Source organism: Bolinopsis microptera, chromosome 6 (assembly GCF_026151205.1).
Source record: "Bolinopsis microptera isolate Bmic1 chromosome 6, MBARI_Bmic_1.0, whole genome shotgun sequence".
Lineage (NCBI taxonomy): Eukaryota > Metazoa > Ctenophora > Tentaculata > Lobata > Bolinopsidae > Bolinopsis > Bolinopsis microptera.
In genome coordinates, this window is record NC_087077.1 from 13,818,851 (window position 1) to 13,836,363 (window position 17,513).

Sequence of the window (17,513 nt, forward strand, 5' to 3'; positions counted from 1 at the left end):
CGCGTTGAAAGCGCAGAGATAGCTTGTATAGATGAGAGACTGTCAGACCATATGATGATATGTGTGTTGGTATAGGTAGAGAGATATTTGCAAGCTTCAATGATGGCGGTGAGCTCTGTTTGGTAAACAGTGCAATAATCAGGGAGCTTGAATGATCTTTCTTCAAGGGTGGTGTTATTGTTGTCAGTTGTGATGATATAGCCAGCCCCGCATCCTGAGTCTGTGAGTGACCCGTCAGTGTAGCAGGTGATCGTTTCACTGGTAATGTTGTCGATGGTGTTTTGAAGTGACTTTCTATATTCAGTGGTATCGGCTCCAGGAGTTGTGACGGTGATATACCTCACCTGTAAACTGTTGAATGTAGGTACAATCACAATACCCGGTACACGAATGATGTAGGAGGGGTGTGCATTGTTCAAGCTACCTCACCTAGAAGTAGACTTACTATTTATTGTGGGGAGAATAAAACTCGTAATTTAACAATGCCCGCCTTGAACATGAAACAAAACATGGCGTTCTCGGTAAACACTGGTTTCTTGATAGATTTCTAGTCCAATAGTAGTAGTACATACTGAATAGTACATACTGAATAGTACATACTGAATAGTACATACTGAATAGTACATACTGAATAGTACATACTGAATAGTACATACTGAATAGTACATACTGAATAGTACATACTGAATAGTACATACTGAATAGTACATACTGAATAGTACATACTGAATAGTACATACTGAATAGTACATACTGAATAGTACATACTGAATAGTACATACTGAATAGTACATACTGAATAGTACATACTGAATAGTACATACTGAATAGTACATACTGAATAGTACATACTGAATAGTACATACTGAATAGTACATACTCATGCTGTCAGTATCAGTATGTGATATGATTATGTATGTAAATTGTAAAATGTAAATCAGTACATGCAGTGTTATACTGATCTACATAATCTAAATCAGTGCCTATCAAGCGCAGCGTAATTAATCACCCGTGCAGACTTAAAGTGAATATTAAGGAGAACGTTTTGAATTTGATAACGGGATTTGGATCTGAGTCAGGGTTTGGGATAGTGTTAATGTTAGGTTTAGGTTAAGATTAGGGTTGTGGTTAGGGCTAAGTTTTTACTTTTTTGTTGGTGAGGTTCGTTGGGTGAGATAAAATATCATGAGTTTAAAGTGGCGTACCTAGTCTGTTTCATGGTCTCCTTTGTAACCCCAGGTAGGCAGTATTAGTGGTAATAATTTGTAATAATTAGTAATAACCTTACATAGGCTGGAAAGTACCACTAATTTAATTCCAGAAACAGTTTCTACCGCCAGACATTATCCTTGCTAATTATATTGTTATATCTGAATAAGCAGTTTAATAATGCAGATTGCTCTAGATTACCGCATCTTATTATATACTGGCACTGCCCACTCTTTGTTGTTTACCGTTGACTCAAAATATTCTGCATGATCATTATGAATTATGTAATTTACACCGACACAAAACGTTCAATCAGCATGATATAATATGATGTAAATTGTAAATTTATAAAATGACGATTTTGATGAAATTATTTACCACTGATAAGGCCAGGGAAGTATTAGAGTGTGGCGTCATATTCACCTGTAACCTGTCCCTATCATCAATAATAAGCCTTCGGTAACCTGAGATTTGTCATACGTTGTATGACCCGCCGCGCACGAAGTGCGCGGCTCCCCCTGTAGCGTCGAAGACGCTACAGGGGGCCACTATAGTGAAGCGACCGTGGGGGTCACCACGTGATACAACCTGAGATGCCTTCCGGCTTCTGTCAAATCCCACTGACCATATCACTGAGCCGAGACACTGTTACTCCAAAGTTATTAGAGAAATAATTAAAGATTTTAATGACGGTTTGTGTTATTTTAAAGTGAAGAGAATGAAGATCATTTGCTGTGGTATGGCAAAGGTATTCAGAATGAACCTTTGCTGTTGAGCATGGCTCTCCCCCTTTCCGCGGTCACTGAGCATAAGAGCGCATTATCTAATTTTCACAGAGCGCACAGCTCCAGGATAATGGACAAATGGACATCACGTGATCGTGCTTGTATCTAATGTGAGAGCAAGGAGTGGTCACGTGGGCGCCATGTGCCACAACTCAGATAGCGTTTACATGTAGGTCGCCTCCTCGCATCCATATATGGTTAAAAAATTGCACAAAATGGATCTTTCCCTGGGATTGCGAGCAGCTGCGACCACGTGACATAGAGAAGCCATTAGGAGAGAGGGAACGCTGATCACGGGGTAATGTTGCTATATAAACCGCGGAGCAGAGGAGAGAAGCACAGTTTATTGCAAACACACAAACTTCAATTCCTCTTGTTGATCTTGATCCAACACTTATCTAACCATGGATGATGACGTAGCTGCCCTGGTTGTGGACAATGGGTCCGGTATGGTAAAGGCCGGCTTTGCCGGAGATGACGCTCCCCGAGCTGTCTTCCCTTCCATTGTTGGACGACCCAGACATCAAGGTGTCATGGTCGGCATGGGACAGAAAGACTCCTACGTCGGAGACGAAGCCCAGAGCAAGAGAGGTATCCTCACCCTGAAGTACCCCATCGAGCACGGAATCGTCACCAACTGGGATGATATGGAGAAGATTTGGCATCACACCTTCTACAACGAGCTGAGAGTTGCCCCCGAGGAACACCCCGTCCTCTTGACTGAAGCTCCCCTCAACCCTAAAGCCAACAGAGAGAAGATGACCCAAATCATGTTCGAGACCTTCAACACACCCGCCATGTACGTCGCTATCCAGGCTGTCCTGTCCCTGTACGCTTCTGGCCGAACCACTGGTATCGTCCTGGATTCTGGAGATGGTGTCTCTCACACAGTCCCAATCTATGAAGGTTAGTCCAAAATTTTTCTGTTTTCGATAAATTCCTATTCGATCCAAACCACAATTTGATGAATCCCCATTTGTTCTTGCCGATTCTGACTTAAGTCCCACGATCTAAACAACTGAATTTTTCAGGTTATGCCCTCCCCCACGCCATCCTCCGTCTTGATCTTGCTGGACGTGATCTGACTGACTACCTCATGAAGATCCTGACCGAGAGAGGTTATGCTTTCACCACCACCGCCGAGAGGGAAATCGTCAGGGATGTCAAGGAGAAGCTTTGCTACGTCGCCCTCGACTTCGAGCAGGAGATGCAGACCGCTGCCAGCTCCAGCTCTCTCGAGAAGTCCTACGAACTCCCCGACGGACAGGTCATCACCATTGGAAACGAGCGATTCAGGTGCCCAGAGGCCCTCTTCCAGCCTTCATTCCTCGGTAAGAACAACATTTTAAAATCAATGTCCCCTATTCTCTTTTATATCCGTGCATCTTTAAATATTTTAGTTCACCTTGATCCTAGATTTAATATGATTTATCGATTGAAAATAAATGTCTGTAAACTAACCGACCCCCTCTCCCCAGGAATGGAATCTGCCGGTATCCACGAGACTTGCTACAACTCTATCATGAAGTGCGATGTTGACATCAGGAAGGATCTGTACGCCAACACCGTCCTCTCCGGAGGAACCACCATGTTCCCAGGAATCGCCGACAGGATGCAGAAGGAGATCACCGCCCTTGCTCCACCCACCATGAAGATCAAGATCATTGCTCCTCCAGAGAGGAAATACTCTGTCTGGATTGGAGGATCCATTCTTGCTTCTCTGTCCACCTTCCAGCAGATGTGGATCTCCAAGCAGGAGTATGACGAATCTGGCCCCAGCATTGTCCACAGGAAATGCTTCTAAGTCTAAGGATGAATTATTGAACAGTAGTTGTTACACTGACTAGTTGGACAGTTTTAGGTTTTTGTAGTGAATGTTTTATTTCTGATTTTTTTTCTATTCTATTTTGTAAATTTGAACAATTGTTGCTAAATGTACTTGCAATAAATGGGAATTACCATTTTTAAAATACCGTCTTTATTTTCGAGTTCGACAGTAGAAAAAAAGAAATAAAATGAAGCATAAATGATAAAAGAAAATAATATGAAATAAGATGAAATGACGCCGAATGAAAAATAATGGCTTGTGATAAATGATAAATTGCATCAACAAGCGATATTAACAATTATTAATGAAATACAAATTGCCGATGTTAGTTCATAATTCATAGTTAAAACTTGTACATTATATCAAGTCAGAGCTTGAAACTATTGGCCGAAAATGTATCAGTATACGTATCAACAAAAAAAGACACTAAAATGTCATTTATACAGGCACACACCATATACCATACACTATAAACCATTTATAAATCAGAAGTTTGATATTCTTCAGACAACATGTCATAAGTTTATATGGTGCGGCTTCCGGTCACTGATAATTACATGCGTGCCTTTACAAAGTGTGCAGATATAGGATTCTTATCAGTTTGTTCACAAAAAATGTGAATGTGTAGTTAGAATTGCTTTTGTGCAGGCAATTATGTTGCTGTTTTGTTCTATCCATGATTACCTACAATCTACCTACATGTATATTGTATAACTATAATGCTACACTAAAGGTCATTAATAACCTGACATCAGACATTTCCTCGAAGACCCCGCTGATCTATACGACCTGAAACCGTGTCTACAGCCACGAGATAGACATAATCCTTCCCTGTTCTTTATCTGAATATAAAGGCAGTGTATAAACATAATTGCATTAGACTAGTTGGATGTTTTGAATCGACATGCGGGAGATTCTTAAAATCCTCATTCTCTCTCTGAAGCAGAAAGCTCTGATTTATTCCAGCAAAATGAAGTGTTATGAAATGGGCCTTTAAATAACACCTCAATTGGGTGTTTCACTATTATATACATTGAAAAATATGACTGGCTTTTAGCATGTATTTTATCTCTTCACATAAATGTCAGTGTACAGAGTTACATACGCTGGGTCTTATATCACCGCCGTGTTTCATTATATTTGAGATCACTTGTTGCTTTGCAGATGACATACTGCACTGTACCTACTCATTCAAGGATTCTGTCGTCAAAATTTGAAAATTTGGGTTTTAGGGGCCACATCCAATCAACATTGAATTGCTTATAATTGTGTTTGCGAAAATACTAGAAAATTCATTGTAACATATTGCAATAGGTAATTAAATACGGAATTCGATCTGAAAAGATGGCGCCAAACGGATTCAAAATGACGAAGTTATCAAGCAATTTGTTTATCTCGTTAGCAAAATTGATTGGGTAATCATGTGATTGCGTGCTACGACACCGTATAAGTTGGGCTCTCTGCACGATTCCCATAGTGCCAAACCAATCACCTGATCACACGTAATGAATAACCTCGTTGTGCTTCATCTTGGTCATCTGATAAGCTAGAACTATTATTCAGGGCGAATGTAATTTGAATGGTCTAACACAATGCTATACAATTTGGCTAGATCCGATTGTTCAAACTATCAAATAAATGCGAAAATGAACCTTCATTTAAAAAACAATGAACATGAATATCTTTTGAGTTGACATATTCCTCGAATGAGTGTTGATAGTAAGTCATACCAGAAAGAATTATTTCAATCGGGCACTCAGTACAGTGACTGAGCTATAAAGGCCAACGTATGTACTATGTACACTGACTTTTGCCCCCCCCCCCCCCCTGTATATAGCCACTGACTGTGTATAATGTAATAATGTTTGTACATCGGGGCAGTTTAATGATTATGTAAACGTTGATCTGTGTAATTCGCTCAGTGATCTAGATTATAGGAACTGCAACTTCCCATCTGCTCACCACTTCCTAAATTGTTTACAGCTGCATCTAAATATCCGGCATGATCATAACATAACTGAATGGATTATGTAATTCTCACAAAACTTTCAATCAGGATGACAGGATGTAAATTGTAAACCTGGGAAATGACGATTTTGAGGAAATTATTCACCCTGATAAGACCAGTGTTATAAGAGTGTGGCGTCATTTACCTGGCCCTATCATCCGCCACTAATTATCCTTCGGTAACTTGAGATACCTTCTATCATCTGACAAAATATATCACAGAGTTGAGACAATTTCTAGCGATGCCTCCTTCAGGTTATTTAAAGAATCAGTGAAGATGTTAACCAGATGACCTGTTGACTGTAACATTTGAAGAGAACAAAGATCACCAGTCATTCCCTATTGTATAGCCCTGTTATACAGAATGAAAAGTCCCAATGTTATTGTTGAGCAGCTCTCCCCTTTGTCCGCGGCCACCGAGAGCTAGAGCGCATTATCTAATTTCGCAGTACGCACCGCTCCGAGATAATGGACTAATGAACATCACGTGATCTGGGCCGTGACCATTGTGAGAGCAAGGAGCGGTCACGTGGGCGCCATGTGCCACTACTCAGATATCGTTTACATGTAGGACGCATTCTTGAGTCCATATATGGTGATAAATTGCACAAAATGGATCTTTCCCTGGGATTGCGAGCAGCTGTGGTCACGTGACCGAAAGATGCGCGGTCTCCGCCAGTAAGAGGGAGGACTGACTGGTCAGGTGATCTCACGGGGTAACGGTGCTATATAAACCGGAGAGCAAGAGAAAGGAGCACAGTTTATTGCAAACACACAAACTTTAATTTCTCTTGTTGATCTTGATCCGACACTTATCCAATCACCATGGATGATGACGTAGCTGCCCTGGTTGTGGACAATGGGTCCGGTATGGTAAAGGCCGGCTTTGCCGGAGATGACGCTCCCCGAGCTGTCTTCCCTTCCATCGTTGGACGACCCAGACATCAAGGTGTCATGGTCGGCATGGGACAGAAAGACTCCTACGTCGGAGACGAAGCCCAGAGCAAGAGAGGTATCCTCACCCTGAAGTACCCCATCGAGCACGGAATCGTCACCAACTGGGATGATATGGAGAAGATCTGGCATCACACCTTCTACAACGAGCTGAGAGTTGCCCCCGAGGAACACCCCGTCCTCTTGACTGAAGCTCCCCTCAACCCCAAAGCCAACAGAGAGAAGATGACCCAAATCATGTTCGAGACCTTCAACACACCCGCCATGTACGTCGCTATCCAGGCTGTCCTGTCCCTGTACGCTTCTGGCCGAACCACTGGAATCGTCATGGATTCTGGAGATGGTGTCTCTCACACAGTCCCAATCTATGAAGGTGAGTTCTAAGATGTAGAAATTTACTTTCACTTAATAATTCTATTTTCTATCTATACTTCAAGCTGATAAATCTCTTTTTGTAATTATCAGCTCTCACTAATGCTCATTGATCTAAACAATTTAATTTTTCAGGTTATGCACTCCCCCACGCCATCCTCCGTCTTGATCTTGCTGGACGTGATCTGACTGACTACCTCATGAAGATCCTGACCGAGAGAGGTTATGCTTTCACCACCACCGCCGAGAGGGAAATCGTCAGGGATGTCAAGGAGAAGCTTTGCTACGTCGCCCTCGACTTCGAGCAGGAGATGCAGACTGCTGCTAGCTCCAGCTCTCTCGAGAAGTCCTACGAACTCCCCGACGGACAGGTCATCACCATTGGAAACGAGCGATTCAGGTGCCCAGAGGCCCTCTTCCAGCCTTCATTCCTCGGTAAGAACAACATTTTAGGAATATTCTCTATTTTCTTCTATATCCGTGAATCTTGTAAATATTTGAGTTCACCTTTATCCTAGATTTAATATGATTTATCGACTGAAAATAAATTTCTGTAAACTAACCGACCTTTTCTCCCCAGGAATGGAATCTGCCGGTATCCACGAGACTTGCTACAACTCTATCATGAAGTGCGATGTTGACATCAGGAAGGATCTGTACGCCAACACCGTCCTCTCCGGAGGAACCACCATGTTCCCAGGAATCGCCGACAGGATGCAGAAGGAGATCACCGCCCTTGCTCCACCCACCATGAAGATCAAGATCATTGCTCCTCCAGAGAGGAAATACTCTGTCTGGATTGGAGGATCCATCCTTGCTTCTCTGTCCACCTTCCAGCAGATGTGGATCTCCAAGCAGGAGTATGATGAATCTGGCCCCAGCATTGTCCACAGGAAATGCTTCTAAGTCTAAGGACAGGCCGAAAGATTTCTCGAAATCGAACAGTAGTTGGACAGTTTCAGTTTTTGCAGTGAATGTTTTATTTCTGAGTCTTACATGATTTGTTTCTATTCTATTTTGTAAATTTGAACAATTGTTGCTAAATGTACTTGCAATAAATGGGAATTACCATTTTTAAATTACTGTTCTTCTTCTACAATTTCGCTATTAACAAGAAAAATTGTCTCTTCTAAAATATGTTCTAATATGAAATCGATTACTCGTGTACACAAAACACTTATAAAACATTTATTCCTCAAGAACATCATTATATAATTATATGGGGACACTAAAACAATATAGATCTAACTCAAATTAAATCTAACTAAATAATTGTTCAGCACACTTCTTAGCAGCATCAGCTGCTAACTACACACAATAAAAATAAGTCTGTATCTCTAAAACTCCTTGAAAACATAAGTTTGTTAACTAAAATTTAGCGATCTAAACTTCAAATTCAGTATGACACGTAAGTTAAACCCGACCATCTTTTCATATCACCTAATTTCAGACTTAAATTATTGTGAAAAGGAATCTTTTCTGAAAACGTCACACTGCCGAGTGGCAACAATATCATGTTAAACCAGGGGTAAATATTTGTGTTACATCTTAAAGTCCGGGCCTCTCATTCCGATACATAAAGCAATGTGCACACGTTACGCTTAGATAAGGCATGTTTAGACAGTTTATTCATGGATCTGGCCGGAAATTTACGCCGTACTCATTAGGCACGGAACATCGCAACTGGTTTAAATATCTTAGCCTGGTTATGATGAACCCTTGCTTCTTCATTTAAGTTTGGAGATGGCTGGCAGGCCGGGCCCCGAAATGCGATAATTACCATTTAATTTATCTATATGTAAGTGTATGTATCTGTATGTATCTCATGTTACTGGCAGTTGGCACCAACGTCTATCCAGGGCGGAGTTTGCTTGTTGTTAGTGATAGTAACGTGGGTCACTGAATTGTCGCCATATCTTAATATACATGCTCCACTCCTGTTCCCATAGCTGGATCTCCCTTGGCTCGCTTGTTAACGACACCGCGAGCCCAGGACCCTGTTCTATCTGTCGGATTGGTGCTGTTCGTTGATTACAATTAAAGCCCAATTGCATACTACTACTAGCGGGCTAAACGTTGTGGGAGGTTCTGAGATGTCGGATTTACGTGTATACTTTAACTGTATCTGCCCAGATCTGTGGTACTGAGAATGTCACGAAGCACGGCCCATAACAACTTTCATTAGTTTTACATCTACTTATTTGAACGACTATAAAGTTAATTAATATTTTACCATCTCTAAAATCAGGGCCATTTTACTATCCTACCACTTGTCTTACCAATACCATAATAACTTAGTTCCGTTGCTTTAACGTCCCTGGCTCTAAGTTGTATATTGTACAAATAAATTGCCCTGCAGTGAAGTGGCATGTAGCTGTAGTGTTCTTGCGAGATGAACACAGAACAAGGAACTAAAAATGGATGAGAAATGTTTGCTTTCATATTGAATAATTCGTGCGTGTTTCTATTCTAATAATAGTCGAGGATTTTGCTACAGTTAATGTTAGTGTTAGACAAAAACAATCCAGGTATCCAGGTATCTAAAGAATGCAGGTTCTCGGAAATCGGAATGTTATGATCTCAATGACCTGCAGGCTATTAGAATTTGATCCAGGAAGCAGTCCAGTCATTACTTACTAAAGTTAAAGTTTGCTGCCATCCGACACCGCCTTGCGATACGAGGGGAGTGTCTCATGTCTTTCTACAGAAAAATGTTTCTCTTCACACTTCACGAGTGCAGTTAAGGAGATCTGATTTTATAACCGATAAATAGTTTATCCTGGAGTGGAGGAGTGCAATACCGACAGGAGCGGGATGTATCATTAAATTACCAACTACGTGCCCCTGTTCAGGGAACCGGCGACTTGTGACTCTTAAAGATTCTAGAGTTATAGGGGGGAGTAGAGGGGGGTCATGAGTATTTTTGAGAATTTGTGAATCTGAGAATTTGACCATTTTCGCCGGGAATACTCACAAATTATTTTTGAATTTGAGAAATTCAGCATGGATTTCTCATTTTCTCAAAAATTGTCCACTCAAAAATAGTGATATACCAAATCATTCTTCATATCAGTGCAATGTGGTCCAATTGAGATGAGACCTTTTCGCCTCTCCTGGAAACGTTTCTCAAAAATACTCAAAAATAATGTTTGAGAATGAGAATTTAGGCCTTTTCGTCGGGACTCTCAAAAATACTCATGACTCTGACCAAGCCAAATGATTAAGGTTTTTTAAATCGGCCGGTGGTAAGTGGTTTAATTGATGGTTTTGTACTGCAAATTTGATATTAAAGTGACTCACTTTTTGTCCCTCTCTCACATTCTCTCTCTCACTCTCTCTCCCCATTTACAGCTCTCCTAATTACTGCTTTGTACATCGGGTAGGTACCGAGAGTGCCCATTTTCCTACGGTTTGTCACATTTTGTCAATCTTGTCGTATACTGTCATATATTGTCAAATATTGTCATATATTGTCAAATATTGTCAAATGTTGTCATATTATATTGTCGTATACTGTCAAATCTTGTCGTTTATTGTCGAATCTTGTCATGTATTGTCATATATTGTCGTATATTGTCATATAATGTCAAATATTGTCGTAAAATTGTCATGACATTGGGCACTCTCGGTTCCTGCCCTACATAATTAGGTAATTTTGCAGTGGAGCCTATTAAGTATTACTATTGGATACGTATTACAGTATTACGTGACATGATGGGCGCTCAGAATTAAATTTACTCTAAATTTACTCTATTCAACTGAGCGAGTTTATACTTTTGCACAATTTTAACTTTTGCACTGTTTATACTTTTGCAATTCAACTGCGAATTAGCGAAGTCCCGGCCGTAGGCACGGGTTACACTACTCGTTTACATAATATTACGAAAGCCAACCTTGGGGGAGGAGCCTTGTAAAAGCTTTGTAATTTCTCAACAATAGCTATGTGTAAAGTGGGTTGCAGGGGGAAGGGGGTTTCGAAATTGCAAAAATGGCTTACGTAATATATGAACGATCCCTAATCGTATTCGTAGTCCCATGTACATGTGCCATTTTTGCAAATACGAAAACGTGACAAGGACATATTATATTACTCATGTAAAAATTCGATTGATTTCATCACATGAAATTGTACCCAACAAACCCCTTATCACAAAAAACACTCCGGTTATGAGGCTTCAAGATGATCTATAAATGCTCTGTAATTACACATATAATGGCAACGATAAAGATATCAAATTGGGGCTACTACTGGCAGATGTGATATTTAGAGATAGGAAGACTTGTCATTTGTATAGCCCTTAATTAGCAAATAACTTTAAATAGTTATGGCCTCTCATTACTCATGTTGGAGCTGTACATTGAAGCGCTAACATTTCAAAGTTATTTTCAGTGATACCACTTTTCAATAACGATACATAACAATTAAATGATATTTTCAAGTTCTTCTTTAAATTTCATTATTTTATAATGTAGAAAACGGTTGGTCCTTCCTGAGCTGCCACGATATGTGATTGTGATTACGTAAATTCAATCAAAAAGCTTTTTCATATTAAAACCATTCACTTAACACAAAAACAATATTGAGCGAATCCGACTCAATATTACAGTCCTTTACTGCTTCTTAAACCCTATAATATTCCCATAATCTGCAGTATTCGAGAAACCGGACAATATCCAACAGTAAACACTGACCAGCTCAGTTAACAAGATAACTGAATAGTGCGGTTATAATAATATAATGGTCCACGATATGAGCTCTCTGTGGGTATCTAACAAAATCTCTGTCTGATTTCTAGGATACTGCCATAATATACTGAAATTACTGGGGAAACACATTGTTCTCAGTACTTTAAACCATTCAACCATAACATCATTATATTATATGGGATTATTTGCAAGACGCCGGCTATATCTCCGTAAAATAACCCGGTTAAGGCCACAGGGGGGGGGGGGGGGGGGGGTCCGAGGTCGATTTTGAGATATGTTGTAGAGCTCGATCTAAATTTTTAAATGCTTTTGTCCTTACCGAAAACAAAGTTTCCTATTTGAAGATATCGCGCGTTGAATTTTGAGGTTTACCTGTAATTCTATTGTAAATGAAAACTTTAAATGAAATCGTGTTCAAAATCTATCTTAGCTTCTTTTTCAGTTTATGACTTAGAACCTTGTAACTTGGCAACAATGTTCTTCAAGGTATTTTGAGTTTTCGTTATGTAACGATTTATGATATCTTGCTCCAAAGCTGAGATATGAGGTTAACCATGAGTGCGGGTTACAAAATTTAAAATGGTTAACCTCATAAAAAGAGTTAGGAGCAAAATTACAACAATCGTTACATAACAAACTTTTAAATTTATGCCAGGAACATAAGTTCCAAATTTGAGGTGAAATGGATAAAAACTCTAGGAGAAGATAGATCTTGAAGTCAAAAATGCGAGGTTTTCAGGAGAGGCAAAAAACTGTTTTTTATGTTATGTGATTTTTGAGTATTTTGCCTTTATTTGTATATTTTTCAAAGTTTAACTGCTGAAATAACACAAAAACGATAAAAAACAAAGCTTATCGTAGTTTAGTAGTTTTCAGTTGTAATGGCAACCTATTTCTGCCCTCCATTATCGATTTATCAAAAAAATGAGGTTAAATGAGAATTGGTTAACCTCATTTATAAAAAAAAGTAAAATAGCTACAGACAAATGAGTGGTGGCAAAGTATCCACCACAAAAATATATATTGATTCAAAGCATAATATTTTTTTGCATTTTTTGAAGCCTCGACCCCCCCCCCCCCCCCCTGTGGCCTTAAATAGGCCAGGTAATATTTCAGTTTTGTTCCGTCAATTTGGGGAATTTCTTTTTACGGAGAAATAACCGTACAGATTTAATTCATACGAAACCTTTCTTAAACATGAACACAAACTTTTAACATGAATAGAAATATTATAAAACTAACTAAATTCAGTTTCCACCACTGTCTGTGCCGTTGTCCTGAAAGAAGAGAAGTGTTAAATTATGGTGTTGTATCAGAGTAGATAATTGAATAGTAGGTAATCAGCCCTCAATCAGAGGCTCAGAATCATACCAATTACCCAATCACAGAGCGTTTACAAATGTTGCGGTAAATATACAGAGTAGTTTCATGAGGCTTGGAAACTAACTAGAGTCGTCCTGTGGGAGTGATATTCGGTATTCGGGCACGGTGCCAAATGTAAGAGTGATGTAGAGATTGATTTAACAAGAGATAATGCTAATATGATGTCGCAAAACGAGCAAAGGAAAGATTAATATAATGGACTGTGGTATCACCTTGCAATTAGTTATTTGACAGTGAATGTCCTTGTTGTCGGACAACATGCTCCAAATGTTTTGAGCTGTAAGCGATTCTTTCAATCCTCCTATCTGACTTTCCAAATCTGAAGTTAGAATTAATTCTAAACTTAAAAAATTCAGGATAGTCTTTCCCAATAATATCTCAGCTTGGCTGAAGGCGATGAAATAAATGTTGTTGTTATTATACATAGATCACTATATTATTGTAACCACTGAAAAACGTGGCTTAACCTTACGTTTACCTTGTACAGATTGTGTTAGCTGTTTTTGGATCTGGGCTAGGTCGTCATACTGTCCCTGTGATAAAGTTTAGTCATAATTATGAATTATAGTTATGACTCATAAGTCATAGTTTAATTAGCTATAAGCTAATGTGACCTACAATCATAGTTGATATTCAATCTGTCAAGATCATACAACACCAGTTCAGTGTTCACTACGTTCAAAGACACGGAATTTTGGAATAGACTGAAGGAAGTGAAACCATCATCCCTGCAAAAGCGCCGAGAACGCTATATTATCGTACATTTGTGGAAACTTCTCCACTGTATAACATGTCCAACTGATTTAGATGTACAGTTCAGAGAGAATGCCAGACTGGGAGTTAAAGTAATACTTTCTTCTCTCACAGACGCCTCACTAAACAAGAAATGCTTTTCTTTTGTGGATGGCCGCTCAATTTCCCGACCCGTGATGACGTATTTTATTATATTCCATACAACCTGGGAACCCCAGCTTTACTGTTTATAAGCATGCACAATGCATGTATGGCGGACTGACAGTGGATAGGCCGAGCGCCGCCCAGTAAGCAGTAAATTCCATATTGAATTTGAAAATCGTGTATATTTCTATGTAACCATCTTAGGGGGGCGCAAAATCGTCGTTTGAATGTGGGACAATTTTGAAAAACTTAACTGAGGTGGGGAGAGGGCGCCAACAGGAGGGCGCATTTTCGGCGAGGGGGGGGGGGGGGGGGGGGGGGGGGGGGGGGGGGCAACAGGCAACGTTACGCCACTGGACGGTGGCAAGCTACCATATAATACAACAACAAAAAACCTCGTTCGCTAAACATTGTCCTTGACTCTTTTGTGCCTTCGGCACAGGAGTCATGGATCGGGGAAACATCAGCTGCTGAACGCTCTGCATACGGTAACTCATTCGCAGGTAGAGCTGCATGACGCGGGAATGTTCTGTCCAAAATGTTCAATACACAAAAGACTCTGGGTTCGGGACATTTCTTGGAAACTTCCTAGACACTCTTCCAGACAAACCCCCAACTCATGGATACAGTGCAGAAAACCCGAACTAGATAACAGACTGGTGCAGTCAAGGAGGTGGTTCACAGATTGTTTCAATAGGTAGGTAGGCAGGTGGTCTATTCTTACCTCTGTCTACAAAAACCAGCATAATTCTTCTTAAAGCTTTTAATGCTTGCTCGCCAGTTAAGCTATACTTTAGATGACACTAATTTCTACAAACCACAAAATATTAAATATTAAATGTGTCCAGTATGGCGCAAATGCATAATTTGATAATTTCTCGACGCTGTCGTCGGGGTGAGAGTTATCTGAACCAACTGCATGCCCCTACGATTGCGTCACCACTGGTGGGCAAGCATTTGTTTGTTGTTTAGTTGTGTTGGAAGGGAACATTACTTGATTAATTCATCCATTAGGATTTTAATAACGATGAGCTAAGATATACCGTTCATCTTAGACTATTGGATCAATCTTATTATATGATTAGATTTTATAAACGAACCTGGCATACAAAAGATTGTAATGCGGAGGTTGGCTGGCTCTTCTATAATAAATACGACACTCCAACTTACAGAATGCTTGCTAGAGATAAAGCAAAATATTATCAGACTATACGTCATGCAGCATGAGTAACTGGTGGATAAGCCTTCGGTAAAAACGGATCCGGAAAAGTCAATGCGGCACTCGGGTCCTTGGTATTGTCGTCGGTATATTGTCCATTATTTACGTTCTGCTTTCATAGTTCAAACAATAGTGAGCTCTAAATATACAGCTTTAAACCGATTAAGTATGAATGAATGAAATACCTGACAATCCGCACTCCTATAATTCAAAAGCATGAGTAACTCGTAGTGATGTACGATTTCTAGAAAGTTTAAATTAAATTTGGCGCTCACAGGTCCTCGTGATCATGTGATCGCCGCATAATGTTCTGTAAATGCGCAGGGCACCTTCAAGCTTAAATTATTCACCATACTGAGGCAGTCAACCAACACGCGGCTTTATTTTTATGATATGATATGTTTTGATTGTTATTAATAAATACCAAAATTTAAATTTGTTTTACTAAAAAATTTGTTTTACTAATCGATAAGTTGAAAACGTGCCAAAATCTAATTTGTATATTTTATAAATTCTACCATCAAAACAACAAAACGATACGTGTCCATGAATAGTGGGGAAATGTCACGTTTTACTTGTTAAAATTGCGCCGCGCGCTACAAGGCAAACACCATTCTGGTGTGACTGCCGGAGAATGTGCATACGTACATGCAGTAGTAGCTGTAACAAATGCAAACATACCTTTTCTGGTGACTTATTCGATGCCTCAACTCTCTCGATATCACTCTTGATACCTTGTATCTGCAATGTAATTCATATTAGGTATAATCCGGTTTCTGATGTGTTTATGCTATGTTTGGCATCCGCGATGAACGATAACTAGTTTATAGGATACTGTAAACATGAACCGGGAACACAAATTACGTTATACGTTGACATGTCAAAATATAGATTTATCGCTTACTTGGCCACTTAAACTATTCATCGTGGTCTGAGTAGAACTCCAAGTCAGTTGAGTCCGTAACAAGCTATCAACATCGTTCGCCAGTCTCATAACTTAGGGATTTATTTGATAAGGTTGTTAAAATTTTTAGATTACGTTCATAATTAAAATAATACATAATTGCATAAAGTGCAGTAATTACTGTTGAGCAGAACGAATAAACTTTTAAATTGTATCCACAAAACATTATATATTAATGTTGTTGGTAAACTAGGAGTTCTGCTAGTTCAAACCTTTAACTTCCAAAGTTTCAAGTCGGAACTTCATGGTAATGACGAGCCAAGCCATAGTAGCCAGAAGCACTAGAGCAAGAAAGAAAGTTCCCGTCAAGAACACGCTTCTCCAAACATTACTGCTTGATAACGCAGAGTGTCTCCTGAAAAATCAAAGCTTGAGTTTTGAGTATAGACAGTGATATGATATTAAAATCAGTATAATTATCAAACAAGATTGTTTACCCATTGATAATTCTAAGCTGAGGTAATCTGTGCCTTTAACACAAATTGTTGCAACAATGGAATGTTGGAAAATGCCTGGTTACAAAAACAAACCGTTTCTGTTTCCGATGAGGAGGTTGAAGTTGCTTGCAATCACTGTCTGAACTGGAGCGCGTAGCGAGTATGCTATAAAACTGGTCCCCCTCCCGAGTGCGCTCGATAAAGACTGCGTGGTTACGATCCACTTTACCGCTCCGCATCTTACTGCTGCCGCTTTTCTGTCTTTGTATCAGTCTGTTGCAGGGTTAGGAGGTAAAATCACACACAGTTATCAGAGAAATTAACATATTGGTTAGAGAAACTGACATGTTGAAAATAGTCTGAAATCAGATGGCTGTTTGTTGTCAATCACATAGTAGTGTTTAGTAGGAAGCATCACAGCTCTCGACTTTGTCTAAGTAAAACAAGGCAAAGAACTGGTAAAACTATATGAAAATGATCGACGTTTTGGCACTCATTGGCCTTTTACTAAGATTACTTAGGCCGACTAGTGCAGAAACGTCGACTATTTTCATATTTTTACCAGTTATTTGCCTTTTTTTACTAATATCTATGTGCTGTCAATCAGAAAGATATCACGAACAATTATCTAAACTTACTCGCAAAGAGAACTACTCATAAAGCATTGATGATGTTTATGTGTTAGTCGGATTGAGTGAGTTGCGAGATACAAGTACTCTTACTTCACATCATGCTACTGAGAAGGTAGGAA

The 17,513-nt window shown here is 39.6% G+C and overlaps 3 protein-coding genes across 3 annotated transcripts; 2 read left to right on the top strand and 1 right to left on the bottom strand.

Annotated features, from left to right (window-relative positions):
* The first annotated feature begins 1,845 nt into the window (after positions 1–1,845).
* On the top strand, positions 1,846–3,964 carry LOC134816653 (actin, cytoskeletal 1A). Its single transcript, XM_063825594.1, has 3 exons — positions 1,846–2,900; positions 3,026–3,325; positions 3,473–3,964. Exons 1-3 carry the CDS (start codon positions 2,399–2,401, stop codon positions 3,796–3,798), a joined length of 1,128 nt encoding a protein of 375 aa, XP_063681664.1. The 5' UTR covers positions 1,846–2,398; the 3' UTR covers positions 3,799–3,964.
* A 1,908-nt stretch (positions 3,965–5,872) lies between these two features.
* Positions 5,873–8,234, top strand: LOC134816654 (actin, cytoskeletal 1A-like). Its single transcript, XM_063825595.1, has 3 exons — positions 5,873–7,156; positions 7,291–7,590; positions 7,736–8,234. Exons 1-3 carry the CDS (start codon positions 6,655–6,657, stop codon positions 8,059–8,061), a joined length of 1,128 nt encoding a protein of 375 aa, XP_063681665.1. The 5' UTR covers positions 5,873–6,654; the 3' UTR covers positions 8,062–8,234.
* Positions 8,235–12,941: 4,707 nt separating this feature from the next.
* On the bottom strand, positions 12,942–17,494 carry LOC134817227 (uncharacterized). Its single transcript, XM_063826361.1, has 8 exons — positions 17,401–17,494; positions 16,856–17,035; positions 16,538–16,680; positions 16,266–16,357; positions 16,043–16,102; positions 13,724–13,778; positions 13,458–13,564; positions 12,942–13,139 (listed from the first exon to the last, which is right to left on the bottom strand). The coding sequence occupies exons 1-8, from the start codon at positions 17,418–17,420 to the stop codon at positions 13,110–13,112; spliced, it is 687 nt and encodes a 228-aa protein (XP_063682431.1). The 5' UTR covers positions 17,421–17,494; the 3' UTR covers positions 12,942–13,109.
* Between the last annotated feature and the right edge of the window lie 19 nt (positions 17,495–17,513).

Excerpts from the sequence above, each read along its gene's own strand:
- LOC134817227 (XM_063826361.1), bottom strand. The coding sequence starts at position 17,420 with ATGAGTAGTTCTCTTTGCGA. Across the intron at positions 16,103-16,265 it reads TGAATAGTTTAAGTGGCCAA|ATACAAGGTATCAAGAGTGA; the intron begins GTAAGCGATAAA and ends ATTACATTGCAG. Across the intron at positions 13,140-13,457 it reads GTCAAATAACTAATTGCAAG|GACAACGGCACAGACAGTGG; the intron begins GTGATACCACAG and ends CTCTTCTTTCAG.
- LOC134816653 (XM_063825594.1), top strand. The coding sequence starts at position 2,399 with ATGGATGATGACGTAGCTGCCCTGGTTGTGGACAATGGGTCCGGTATG. Across the intron at positions 2,901-3,025 it reads CACAGTCCCAATCTATGAAG|GTTATGCCCTCCCCCACGCC; the intron begins GTTAGTCCAAAA and ends TGAATTTTTCAG. Across the intron at positions 3,326-3,472 it reads CTTCCAGCCTTCATTCCTCG|GAATGGAATCTGCCGGTATC; the intron begins GTAAGAACAACA and ends CCCTCTCCCCAG.
- LOC134816654 (XM_063825595.1), top strand. The coding sequence starts at position 6,655 with ATGGATGATGACGTAGCTGCCCTGGTTGTGGACAATGGGTCCGGTATG. Across the intron at positions 7,157-7,290 it reads CACAGTCCCAATCTATGAAG|GTTATGCACTCCCCCACGCC; the intron begins GTGAGTTCTAAG and ends TTAATTTTTCAG. Across the intron at positions 7,591-7,735 it reads CTTCCAGCCTTCATTCCTCG|GAATGGAATCTGCCGGTATC; the intron begins GTAAGAACAACA and ends TTTTCTCCCCAG.